The 13,449-nt window shown below is 33.9% G+C and overlaps 1 protein-coding gene across 1 annotated transcript in view; it reads left to right on the top strand.

The window, feature by feature from the left end:
* The window catches only part of PSMD14 (proteasome 26S subunit, non-ATPase 14), a 48,618-nt gene extending 35,729 nt beyond the window's left edge, over window positions 1–12,889 (top strand). The window contains exons 8-12 of the mRNA XM_052792040.1: window positions 2,929–3,036; window positions 6,362–6,436; window positions 8,774–8,899; window positions 10,196–10,258; window positions 12,465–12,889. Of these exons, the coding sequence (XP_052648000.1) occupies window positions 2,929–3,036; window positions 6,362–6,436; window positions 8,774–8,899; window positions 10,196–10,258; window positions 12,465–12,563 (471 nt within the window). The 3' untranslated portion in view covers window positions 12,564–12,889. The remainder of the gene's footprint in view (window positions 1–2,928; window positions 3,037–6,361; window positions 6,437–8,773; window positions 8,900–10,195; window positions 10,259–12,464) is intronic.
* Window positions 12,890–13,449: the final 560 nt, after the last annotated feature.

The raw sequence follows: 13,449 nt of genomic DNA, 5'->3' as shown, positions 1-13,449 counted from the left end.
ACTTCACCCATTGCTCATTAATACACTGGACATTAATGAGTCTATTTATTTTGATATAATCCTCTAAAGGAGGGACTGATTTGTGCTCACTGTGAAAAAAGCTATTACATTTCATAGAAATGAATATGTAGGATTTATTGTTGTATTTATGTTTTTATTGCGTATTAGGTCTAAATTTAGCCTCCAGGTTGTTGAGCATGTTAGTTTCTTTAAGATGGTTGCTATAGTGATAGCAGCAAATTCCTTTAATCTTAGTGTAGTTAAAGTATTTAGTTACCATTGGTTGTCACAGTGCAACTGAGACGAGAAATAGCATTCACACGTGTACTTTTTGTAGCCCTCTGAGATGGTAGAAATTGCACTTTTATTCCTTTCTAAAGCTTAATATTTGTGATTTGTGATTTAATGTTTCATACCACTTTCTGTTAGATTGATATTTGTTCTACTTAGGAAATATACAGGCATTTCATTCCTTCAGGAGGACAGATAGAGTGGGCAATCCTTTCCCACACAGGTAGTACCTGAAACATAAGAAAAATTACTTCTGGTCAGAATTAAGACGCTAGAGTAATAGTCAGTATCACCCAAATATTTTAGCAGCTAGTTCTCATATTTTAATGTGAAATTTATCCAAACATAACCTTGAGAACACCAACTGAAATGTTGAATTTATTATCAAACCCACGTTTAATCGTTTTTTTTTATATTGGGTTTTCTTTTCATTTTACGTGACTCAAGTCCCAAAACAAATCCATGCTGGACAATGCCATTTGTTCTTGGATAAGCTCAACATTGTCTAGTGAAGTTCTCAGTTAAATTCAAATCTAGAAGCATGGCTGTTAGTAAGTTATAAAGCAGCAACTTGTGATTATAGTATACTGCCAAGTTCATGTTTCTTGCTCCTCAGGGTAAATTTTTACTTGCTTGGATTTTTTTTTCCCCTTATCTAGCTAGTCTCTGAAGAACCTGTGGTGTGGAATTTTTTTGTTTTGCTTGAGTTTTAAATTTATACTGCCTGTTTGTTATGGTTGGACATTTCCAGCTGTGCATAAATTAGAGCGTCTGGTTGAAATGGAACACAGAGAGATATATACAAAGGCTTGTCAAGTGTTTTGAGATAAAGAAAAATCTAATAGTGATAAAAAAGGAAAAAATAAAATTATTTTGTTTGTTACTACAAAGAATGTATATATGGAAACTTTCAGATCTTTTTGAGAATTATGCTTTTTAAAATTTAATTCCTTTTTTGTAGCATTAGTATCAGATGGCATGCTTCTGCTGCATATTAAATCTGAAATATGTTTTGGTTTTATTATTGTTCAGAAAAAATTGTCACTGTTAACTGACTTTAATTGGGTCACAACCTAACATTTTTAATAAAGAAGATTTTTTTTGTACGTTTTCTGCATGCAGTTTTAAGACTTGACATAGGATCTGGCCAGTCAGCTGAGAGTCCAGGCAATAGCCCTTAGCGGCACTGAGTCACTCAACACAACTGAAATAGTTGGGTCTCAAAAGTAAATACAGCAGGTGATAAGTTATTAAGCTTTTTCCGTTTACACTTTGATAATTTTTCTTTGTTATGAATACTTGCCAGTTAATTTTATTTCCACATGAATAACCTCAATGTTTATAAAGTGCTCCTAATAAATTGCATATGTATTTAGTTATTAATATTTGTGTAAATGGAGAGGAAAGTACTAGAACAAGGTGGGAGACTCGATGCTGCTTTCTCTGTAGACTTGCAGTGACAGTGGTTGACTTCTTTTTTTGTTCAACATAAAAGATTTGGTTCAGGTCTAATGCCTCAAAATATCAAAGCAGCCATATAAATGCATCTGTTGTCCAACCCATAGTATGGAGAGGAATGGAATAAAAAACATTGTAGAAAAGCTGTTAAAAGGAGATTTAAACTATTTAGTTCAATGAACTACAATAACTCTTCAAACATATGCAGACATGATGCCTGTAAAGTATGCCTGGTACTGTTTCTGTGGATGTACAAGGCTGTACATGCACTGGTCCAGTTAAGACTGGGGCCTAAACGAGAAATCTCATCTTGCAATTACAAATCTGTAATGGAGAGTACCCACTAAGACTGAGTTTGAGTGTATTGTTGGTATGTTCTCAGTTCTGTTTCACCTCACAGAGGCATTGGATAGGGGTGAGGGTTTTATTGTATGGGGCCATGAAGTCGTATTTCCAAAGATTTTTCATAGACAAATTCAGCACAGGACAGAATAAAAATCAGTGATGGTTTTACTTTATTTGCAATGAAATAGAACTGAATACTACCTACCGTGTACCTTTAAATCATAAATGACCTTGGTTTCTTTTTACTCTATTTTGTACTCCTGAGCATGACACTGACAAGGACTTTTTAATCCATCAGACAGTTTATAGACCCTTTCGTAGTCACAAGAAGCAAAAAGCATCTGACTAGAAGGGAATACATGGGGCAAGTTCCTTGCTGGCTATAATTTTGTTGTCATTTCAAGTATTGTGGTAGTATAATTGATGTGACAGGACTGGGCTTTAGTCTTAGTCCCTTAGCTTGTGCTCACTTTCAGTTTTAGTCTCTCTCTGTCATTCATTTTGATTGGATAAGATTTAGGTGACAAACATATGCATACCTTTGAAGCTTAGAGTAAGCGTACATAAAAATTCAATGTTATATGATGATATCACATATATAAAACTTACAGCTCCATGCAAAAGGTAATAATTGGTGTCACCTTACAATACAAGGTAGTGTAGTGTGCTGATAGCATAGCCAGCAGGAGGCTCTTTTTTATTAATATTATAATTAAATGATTTTCTGGATAAAGGCCAAAAACAGATGAGAGTTGATTGTGCCTTGTCCACTGTTGCTTGGCACTATTAGTTGCATTTTCTAAAAAGAATTGACTTGACATCTTGTTTTTACAGGTTGTTATTGATGCCTTCAGGTTGATCAATGCTAATATGATGGTCTTGGGACATGAACCAAGACAAACAACTTCGAATCTGGGTCACTTAAACAAGCCATCTATCCAGGTAAACCCAGTGTTGATAGTCCTGTAAATTGCAAGATTTATTCAGCAATTTTGGGGAAAGGTACCTAAAACCAATAAGCTACAAATTGTTTATTTTTCTCTCTATGGCATTTTTCTGCATGCATTTGTAATTGATGTGATTCATCAGTGGAGTTATATATGTGAAGGGTTTAAAATTGAGCCCTAAATTAACTACCTAAGTGTGAATGCATGTGTAAGTATGTACTGCAAAGGTTGAAGTACAGATTTATGGAAATGCAAACTTTTAAAAGTGACAATTGATGACATACCATGTGATGCAAGATAGGTACTGTTTTCAGTACTGCAACTTAAAAACTGCTGCTTATTAACCTCTCACCTTTCCTAAAGATAAATTATTCTGAAGCAAATTATGGAAAAAGTTCCCTCTTCCTTAATAATCTTGTCTTTCTACTGTATGCTTATATAGGTTCTTGCCTAATACGTAATCTAGATTTAACCTTGTATTGTGTCTTAAATAATTAATCTCTGATTTTTATGTAATGCAGTAATTTGCTGAAGAAATGGTAGAGTAGGAGATTCAGTGGATAAATAGGATGTTTGCTTCACTTCAGATGTAATGTTTCTTTTGAGTATGTTGTCTTATATTTCTTTGCAAGCATTTGTGAAACTTAAATGTTCAGAGTTTGATTTCTGAAGTTGATTTTCACTGGTAAGACAAAAATGTTGGTCTTCAATGAAACAAACCTTTATTTTGAGAAATAGCTTCTGTCCTGAAACAAGTATCCTCTGGAGTGATTAATGCTTTTATCTGTGTCATTCTTCTGCCTCAATGTTTTTGCCTTTTTTCTCTCCAGAAAACTTTTTTCCATTACTATGCATTCTAAAAGGCATGTGTACTTGCAACTATGAAGCCTACTTCCTACTCTTTTGATCCGTTACTTGAACAATAAAAGTAATATTTGCTAGGTAAACTTCTGCTGCAAGAGAGCTGTCCTTTGGGAGTTACTAGATCACCATGCCCCTGTCTTTCAAAAGATCAGTTGTTTTTTATTACTAATGTGTTGAAATCCTTTACTATTTATAAAAATGCTAGCCAAAAAAAAATCAGACAATCAAAGAGTGTCTGCTTCAGGAGGTTGTTGTGTTTTACTTCTGATTTTTGAATTGGTAAAAGCTGCGAACTATAATGAGTATGAAATAAGCAGCTAATACTCTTGATTGGATATAGGCGAGCCTGTGCTTGCATGTTTCAGGGCTTTTCTAACTGGTTTTTCTGGACCATGTGTAATGATCTCCCTTGTAAACCCTGGTAGTATTGTTCAACTTCATTATTTTAAGGTCACTGTCACTACAGCGTGGTGTATTTTGGCCATGGGAGTTCTGGGTTTCTGTTGCTAGAGTGGGTATTTTTTGTTTGTGTTGGTTTTTTGCAAGTTGACAGTGAGCTGTTACAAATGTCACCGTTAAGCTAAAAATCATAGTTTAAAATGATACTCTGTTCTTAAAACTGGAAGGGCTCGTGCAGTGTTGTTCGGCTTTTATTCTAAGGTCATGAATAAAATTCTGAACCAGTTGAGCTCAGCAGCAAACTTAAATATTGATTTCAGCTGGGCTAGAAGCAGGGATTTTAAGACATTCCTTAAAATCTCAGGAATGAGAATAGTGTGTGGCTTGACTTCTTTCCTTTTTTTGTGGTTTTTGTGTTCCCTTATCAACAGCTTTTTTACTTGCTCTTTGTGCATCTAATTTGTAAGCCTTGTCAGAATGGTGGTTTCCATTTCAAACAAAACACACAAAGAACAAGCTTTGCTTTAAAGTGTTTTAATTTAACCTGTTGCAGTGGCTAAACTACAACTGCTGTTCAGGTTTGAATTGGAACAGTTGTTTACCTTTCACATTTGTCCACTTTTCTAAAGAGTGGTTTCGGAAGGGGAGAGGAAAGAGAGAGGATAGTGGGGGAAGGCAAAGTTGTTTGTCGAATTTCAGGAGCTTTAGAAAACTCCCTAAATATCTACAACTGAGTTTAAACAGAAACCCCAAAACCTCATATGCAGTCATTTTGAGTGGGATAAGAAAATAGCAGTGGAAACTACTTATTGCTAATAGTTTCAACCATAAATTACTTTATTGATGATAAAACCTGTATTTTGTGATTTTAATTATAGTAAGTGGCATAAGCAATGGTTATCTGTAACTGCTGGTTCTTATAAATGTAACCATTCAAGTAGTTTTGTATCTCTGTATATGTGTTTGCAAAAGAAATCTGTTTAAAATGTATGTATGAGAACATTTTCAGCTTTCATACAGATAATTTTGGAATGCTGAAATATTAAGTTGCATAAGATGCAAATACACATTCATTCTACATAGCAGTAAAGAATATATTTAAACATAAATAGGTGGAATGATTGAAACACAAGAAATATTTACCACTAATTCTGCATATTTTATGTATGATTTATCATATCTCATTTCTAAATGTATACTTCATATGTAAAATTTTATTTGAAAAAGAGATGATTTTAGTTGCGATGAGGATTTATCACAGAATTTTCTTAACCCCCACACCTCCCAAATATTAATCCAACTCACCCTTAAGTCATAAATGTAAAAAAAAAAAAAAAAAAAATCTGTAATGCACATAAGCAAAATAGAAGATACACGCATATAGGTGTCACTTAACCTAATCTCAGTTGATCAGATTGTGATGTACACGTTTAAGGACAAATTTGCAAAGGGCATAATTATAAATGAGAGAGGCTTTTTTTCATTTAAAGTTAAAAAAGAAAATTAGCTTTAATATCCAAGGTTAATTTGATGCACATTGTCTAACTGATACTTGATGTGTTTAATCACTGCTTCAGCTACTCTCTCTTTGTATTGTACCTTAGAGAATGAACTTGGGAATGTTGGCAGTGGTTGCAAATAAATAGATAGCCAACTTTCTTTTTTTTTTGTAACCAAGAGCCTTATATTTTAAGAGAAGTGATAACCAAATTTATTGAGAGAGGAAGGATTTGAGAGAAATATGTTTGTGCATATGTATCGGTCAAATGTTTGCAGGCAGTTACCACTTTTTCCTATGATAGTTGTTATTGTGTAAAAAAATCTGTGGTTTAGAAATAGAAAGCATAACTGTCAGTTAACAAACACTGAAAGAGAAATAGGAACAGGTATATTTACTTGATACCTAGTTACAGTCTCTGTGTATTGTTTCTTTGTGTTTTTTCTTTTATTTAAGTGATGTTTGAAGATGGCTCTATTTAAATGAACTCTTTGCTTCTAATATTTCTTCATTTCAATGGTGGGTAATTTTTATGCAAACTTTTCCCTGAATTTTACAGGCACTAATTCATGGACTAAACAGACATTACTATTCCATCACCATCAACTACAGAAAGAATGAACTAGAACAAAAGGTAATTGTTTTAGCTTTTATTCAGAGGACAAAAGAACTATACAAACTATTTAACATTTGTGACAATATTCTGATTGCAACTGCTGATACTTTCAGTAGTTGTTTTAACTCTTCTGGAGTAGACGGCTTCTCTTCCAGAAAGCACTTAGATGTGTAGTCATGATGATGAAACCTTCCGAAACCACATTCTAATATTCATATAAATAGTTTGACAATATTTCAGTCCACATGCTTTATGGAAAGTCCTCATGCTGTTCTCTGCACTTAACAGGTTTGTGCAAAGTTTCAAGTTTTCAGTGATGAAGCTGAAAGATATACTAGCTGCCTTAGGTTTTCACAGGCTGGAATTTCTGAAGCTAGAAGACTATAATTCCGTTTTGGAAAATATGTAACCAAGAAATCTCAGGGGTTTTATTGGCTATAATCACATTGACAGAAGGTGCTTCCAGTTGGTATGAATGGAGCTCCCCAAAACTTAACTGAGTATCAGGAAGTAGTGATGTCCTGCATTTACAGAAAAAATATTGTTCAGTTACTGACACCAAATATTGTCAGTTACTTTTGTATCAAACTTCCTCAGTTACAAGTAAAATCTAGCTTGACAGTCTCAACCAGAAAAACAAACAGAAAAAAACAAGCAAGCTCATTTATCAGCTACAGAAATTGAAAAAGACAAATTTTGTCCTCAGTTATGCCTATGTATGTTCATGGCCTTGTTAGGGTTATAAATTGATGTCAGAGTTGGAGTTCATGATTAAATGGTCAGAATAGTTTTCTCGCTTAATTTTGACTTCTTACAGGGTTAGAAGTAATAAAAAAAACCCAGTTCTGAGTAACAGAAGAATATGCATGCAAATCAGGGAGTTGAAAAGAATTTGTGAAATGCACAACCCTTTTTAGGATGGTATCAGACTTTCAAGACCTCACTGTTACTGAAAAGAGTAACTGATTCAACAAAAACAGCTCTCAGGAAGTGTCCGTGAAGCTTCTGGAGGTTATTGTTTGCATTCAAATACAACAGTGTGGCCAATCCAGCCTTTTCTGAAGTTCCAAGTGTGTATTTTCTTTAATGGCTTCACATATGTAAGTTATTACCTTTGCAAGTAGGAGAATAATCTTGACCAAGTTAGGGAAACTTTAATCTGTGAGGCAGCAACTATCTCCACACATCTTTCACAAGGCAGGTTCATACATATCTCAAACCCCCTTGTGGTGGTGGTGATCTGTTATCTCCATCTGTAGTAAGAAGAGTATATGCTTCATGTATTAGATGAGGAGCCCATCACACCAAACCATAATTTTAAAATCCAGATAGCCTAGCTAAACTGTCCATATGCAGTTTGCCTACAACTCCTTCTGTCAGTAACTAAGATCTTGCTAATACAAATTATGACACAAACTTTCCACTCAGTTCATATGTTCCAAAGCTAGGTTTCTTTGGAAGCTGTACTTAGGATGAAACAGGCACTTTTATTCAGGTGATAGCAATTACAGGGCTTATGGGTTCTCAAAGATGTCTGTAGCAAATGTTTGCAAATTGAGGGCAAGCTGGAACTGCTGAAATGGTCCTCCCTACAGTGCTCAAGTGTGCAGGAGATCCACAAAATACACTTTCTTTATTCATGAAAATCAGGAAATTGTCATTGTAGCTATTCCTTCACTCTTTCAAGAATGACATCAGAGTGTTAAGTAAAACATTTCAGATATTTCTAGTAGTCCTGGCATTTATCAGCATCAAAACTCTGCATCATTTTATCATGTTGGTTTTAGGGCTGTTTACTTTGTAGGAGGATGCACGTGCAAGTCATGCTTTAGTTGCTTTTGAAGTTCACTTCATCACAACTGTGGCACCTGCTTGCATACAGTTCAGGCCAATCAGTGAAGCCTAAATAACTACTTCATACATTTAATCCAAGCATTAAAATATTTTTCAACTTCATCAGAGGACAGAAGCTTCAACTGTTCCTTATTTGGCAGCTAAAATAGTCACCTTTCTGTTAGCTCTCCTACTGCAATTGTGCATTCTCGACCTACAGCAAAAATAAAAAATTACGTAAGCAAAACCTAAGTATTCCTGTCAAAGTAAATGCGATCCTGGTTTCCATGCTGCATTTTCATATTTAGGGTTCAAGAAGTTTGATCTTTAAAAATTTATGCAAAATCTGTCATCTGCTCTAGCAGAATAGTTGATTATTGTATTTCCTGTATTTAAACATTGTAAGATCAATAATTTTTTATTACATTCTTACTATTAAAAATTGGTTTTCTGTCAAAGAGGTCTTCATAGTATTTTGAATGTATTTTACAATGAATGCTCTGAAGAGGTTTTGTTTTGCAGATGTTGCTAAATTTGCATAAGAAGAGTTGGATGGAAGGTTTGACACTTCAGGACTACAGTGAACATTGCAAACTCAATGAAACAGTAGTGAAGGAGATGTTAGAATTAGCAAAGAATTATAACAAGGTATTCATATCCCATAATGATAGTATAACTGTAGCTGTGTTTATGAAGTGAAGAAATTTATTACTTAATTTCAGAAGTTGATTATCACAAGCTTTATTCAGAATGACTTGTAAAGGACTAGACTGTAAGAACAAAACAATTGTTGCAGGAACTCTTTTGGACCTTAGTGGTTATTTGATTTGTATAATCTGTTTTCAGCAAAGAGTTTCTTGGCATTTGGTTAAATTAGGTACAAGTGTGGCTTTAATGGCCTTGTGGAGACTGTGTTTCTTATTAGTCAACTATGTATCATTTCTATGTGAAGTTGCCTGTTAGCTTTTCAGGCTTTGCCACCTGACTTTTTGCCCTAAAGTAGCAAAGTGTTTAATTACATGTTTTGCTTTGAAATGTGAGTAATCACATTAATTTTGTATTTTTACTTAGTGAAGAGAATATAAGATTCCTGTAGATCAAAATAAGCAGTTGACTGTATTCTTCATTCCTTCAGTCAAGGACTACTTGACCAGTATAGCAGAATAAAGGTTATTTACCTGTATCATTCCAGAAGATAGATAGTAAGTATTTAGAACACCTTCTGGAGCCCAATTCAATGTTCTTTTTAGATAAAAAAATTATTATTGGTGTTGTAAGAAAGAGGAATCAGTTATTTGTACTGTTTTAATACTGACACTTAGACTTAGAAATATTTTTTTGTAAATACTAGATCTCAACAAGCACTCTGTGAGTAGTAAGCATGTCAGTCATTCTTGATGAGTGCTATTTTTTTAACTTCCTAGAAGTGCTTAAAAACAAAATTCAATATTACATTCACTAGTTAAGTTAGTAGATTTACTTTATAAAGACACCGTGTTTGCAGGCAAAGGAACATTATAAAAATGTATTAAAATAAGTGACTTTAAACAGTATAAAAATTTATTGAGATCAAACCTCCAGTAGTTGAAACAATCTAGGTAACATTATTTTTGGTTCTGCTTTACTAGTTTAATTATTTTCAACTATCTTTAACTGTTGATATCGCTTATTTAAGATTTTTGCTTAAAAACAGTTTTGTGAATATCTGACAATAAAACCATTCATGAGTATTTGCCTTGATCTTTTGCACTAACACTTAGTAATTAAACCCACGTCTGCTGAAAAGCTGAAGTACCTTTCCTTTTGACTTTCTGAAATGTGTTGCTGTTTGATTTTTTTTTTTTTTTTTTTTTGAGAAAGAGAATTATATTTTGAGGATCTTGTGGCTTGGGGAAAAAGTAAATGAAATCTGAAACAGTGACCTTTTCTGTGTTTCTTTCACAGGCTGTTGAAGAAGAAGATAAGATGACACCTGAACAGCTGGCAATAAAAAATGTTGGCAAGCAGGTGAGGTGTGATGAATTAGAGTGAGGTGGAATGATATGCTTCGTTCATTCTAAATATTAATTCTTTTATGTGTGTGTAGGTGATTTTAATTCTATGTGCAAGATATTCTCTACGCTCCAAATAATGAATTTATTTTTGTTGAAGATTGTTGTGTAAGGAACAAAGCTTTTCACTATAGGTAATTGGCAGAATATCTGCAGGTCGTATTCTACGTGCGTTTGTATTACATGCTGAGGAGCAGTGTTGAGACTTGGTAGGTTTGTTTCGGTTTGTTTTTTTTTTTCTTTTCTAATTTTTTTCCAAGAAGAGGCATAAAGATATCCAAGTCTGTTAGAGAGGCCAAAACTGTTAGGACTTTTAAAAAATAGTAATAATTGAAAAAATGTGGGAGTGTTGTTTATCTGTTGTCATGGCTAAAGAGCCAGCTCGCCCCTATCTTCAGTTCATGAACACACTGTCAGTGCTTAGCCCCAATACGTATGTATGCAAGTAAGCTGCGTTGCTTTGTATTGCTGTTGAAGGAAGACAGTTTAGTGCCATAGCTGAAACTGAAAACACCCACTCAATTCATTCTATCCCTTTGCAATGTCAGGATTTAATGTCTTTATAGAAGACTTAACAGAAAACTATTTCTACATTTGATTTCAGCATAAAGGTTGAGAAAAGGTGCTTTGGTGAGGGAAAGGAGAGCAAAACAAGTTTGTAAGAGGTTGTGTTCAAATTCAGAAAGGGCAGTGGAAACAACAAATAGCTTTAAAAATATCCACTGTGTCCTTAAAGAACCAGTATTTATTGTATTGCTAGTAGCAGTAGAAGAATTTAAAGGATTCTGGATTGCTCTTATGTGTCAGCTTCTAGCAGCTATGTCATAACACATCTGCACCATTGTTCAGTCACTCGTATATTTCTGTAGCATTCAGAACAATGGAGTTTATGCACACCTACACATACATAAATACATATATAAAATAAAACATGTAAGAAGGGTTGTATTTTAACGGTTGTGATGTGATCTCAAACAGAACTTGAGCTTCACTAGTTGTTTAAATCATTACACATACGTGAAGAAAAAAAAATCTATTTTGATACAATTCTTTAAAAAGAAATTTTTTCCTGATAAAATTAAGTTTTCTTTAAATTACAAAATGGTTGTTAAGTAATTTCCATGTGGTGTTTTTATGCAACTTATATAAAAAGCTTTGTAGACAAACAGCTGCTCACAACAGGGATATTATGTTATTAGGTTGCATAATTTTCTAGGAACAGAGAGAATATTGGAGAACTGTATGATCTTTGAAAACTAGTTATTTAAGAAGGACAGCTTAAAGATTTTTCTGGTACACTTTTATGTGAACTTAGATGGGTTCATTAGATTTTGACAATAATTCTATTAAAAAAAAAAGGTAAAAATCTCACACATGCTTGTCTTCCATATTTTAGTTTCTTTACACACAAGAATGCTACAATAACACTACAATAAAATTTAGAGGGTCTTTTAAATATGCCTGATAATTTTGCAGTATTTGGAGATTAATTATTTAATCTCAGTTCTGAAACTGAAGAAGTGCATGAGTATGGTTTTCAACCAGAAATAATCTTATTGTTCTATGCAGATGCCCACAAATGCCCACATCATTTGAGTAATAGTGTGTGGGGATGTGTATTTTCAGAACACTGCTCAGGCTTAACATTCAATTTTTCAGAACATTTGAACATAGCATTGTGCATTTTTTCATTTTTTATGGGTATAAATATGCTAATTTTCTTGCAGTCAACACAACTATTCAAAGACTGTGTTAGATCATGCTTGAGTCTTTACAAGATTAGAACACACATTTGTACAAAGATCTGAAAACAAATTGCAATGTACCAGAACTAAGATTAAAATACTGGCCTTAGTGAGATGTATAGTAAATTCCACATACTGTGTGTTGTCCTTGAAACTCATAGCTGTCATGGTTACTCTTCAGATGCTGGATAGAAATTTACTTCCTATCCTCAACTTAGATTCTGAGTGATAGTATGGACTAATAGAATCTTATTCATGGAAATTCAGTCTTTTGTGAGGTCTTGTTAGAATGGAAAATTTAGGAGTATTCTGGCCTGTGTTCCTTAACTCACAATCATCTTAAATAGACCTAAAGTAAATGAAATCCTTCAGACATGTGTTTCAGTCATTTCTCTCATGGCATCCTTTGTATTTCAGGACCCCAAACGTCATTTAGAAGAGCATGTGGATGTGCTGATGACCTCAAACATTGTCCAGTGTTTAGCTGCTATGTTGGATACAGTTGTATTTAAATAACCAATTTACTGTTTGTGATGCTTTCTGTGTATATTTGTTTATTGTTTCTAATACTCACAAAACAGAGACTGTTGAGGCTATATTTGATTAAACACAGACATCTGACTTCATTTGCAATGTAAGTGCAGCACTATAACACCTTTCAGTCTCTAATTGTGCAGTTGCTTCAGTTTCTTTATGTCAGGGTCTTTACAGATTCCAAAGCATTCAAGAACACAGTGTGGGCAAAAATGTATTACATTTTCATTTAATATTTGGGGGAAAAATCAGTAGTACATATATATTTTGATTGTTGCAACATAATAAAAATACATTTACAAACCTGTCTTAAGTTCTGGAAGGCCTTTTTTGAGAAAGGACGGTGGGAATTAACGGTGGAGGAAAAGCGTTGGTAAAGGTTTATTTCTACCCACTGTAAAACTACTGAGATACTAATTTCTAGGACAGCAAAGGTTCTCTAATGAAATTTGGCTCCCGTTGATTACCAGATACTCTCATTGAGATTAAAAAAAAAAAAAAAAAATTTGTAGTCACGCTGAATTCTGAGGATGTACAAAAACCAAAATGCTGAAAATTCCCCTGCCAGCTCCCTTTCAATATTATTCAAACCCTAATATCCACAGAAGACAATTGACCTTAAGAAAATGAATTCAGTTATGCTGATAACTGAATCACACAACTCTCACAAGTGGTGTCATAAATAGCAGTATTCTGAGAATAAACATTAAAGTGATAGAGGCTGTTCTAGGTTATGTGAACCCTCCCTCCTGTGAAAGAGAACGTACATGAGATGTCCATATACATAAATACATGGAAAGAGTCCCAACTGGAATATGACATTTAAAACCATTTCCACTGACTAGAGAAGGAAACACTCACAGGAAGG

The sequence above is a fragment of the Harpia harpyja genome, chromosome 7 (assembly GCF_026419915.1).
Source record: "Harpia harpyja isolate bHarHar1 chromosome 7, bHarHar1 primary haplotype, whole genome shotgun sequence".
In the NCBI taxonomy this organism is placed as follows: Eukaryota; Metazoa; Chordata; class Aves; order Accipitriformes; family Accipitridae; genus Harpia; species Harpia harpyja.
This window is presented reverse-complemented; position numbering and strand designations above follow the sequence as displayed.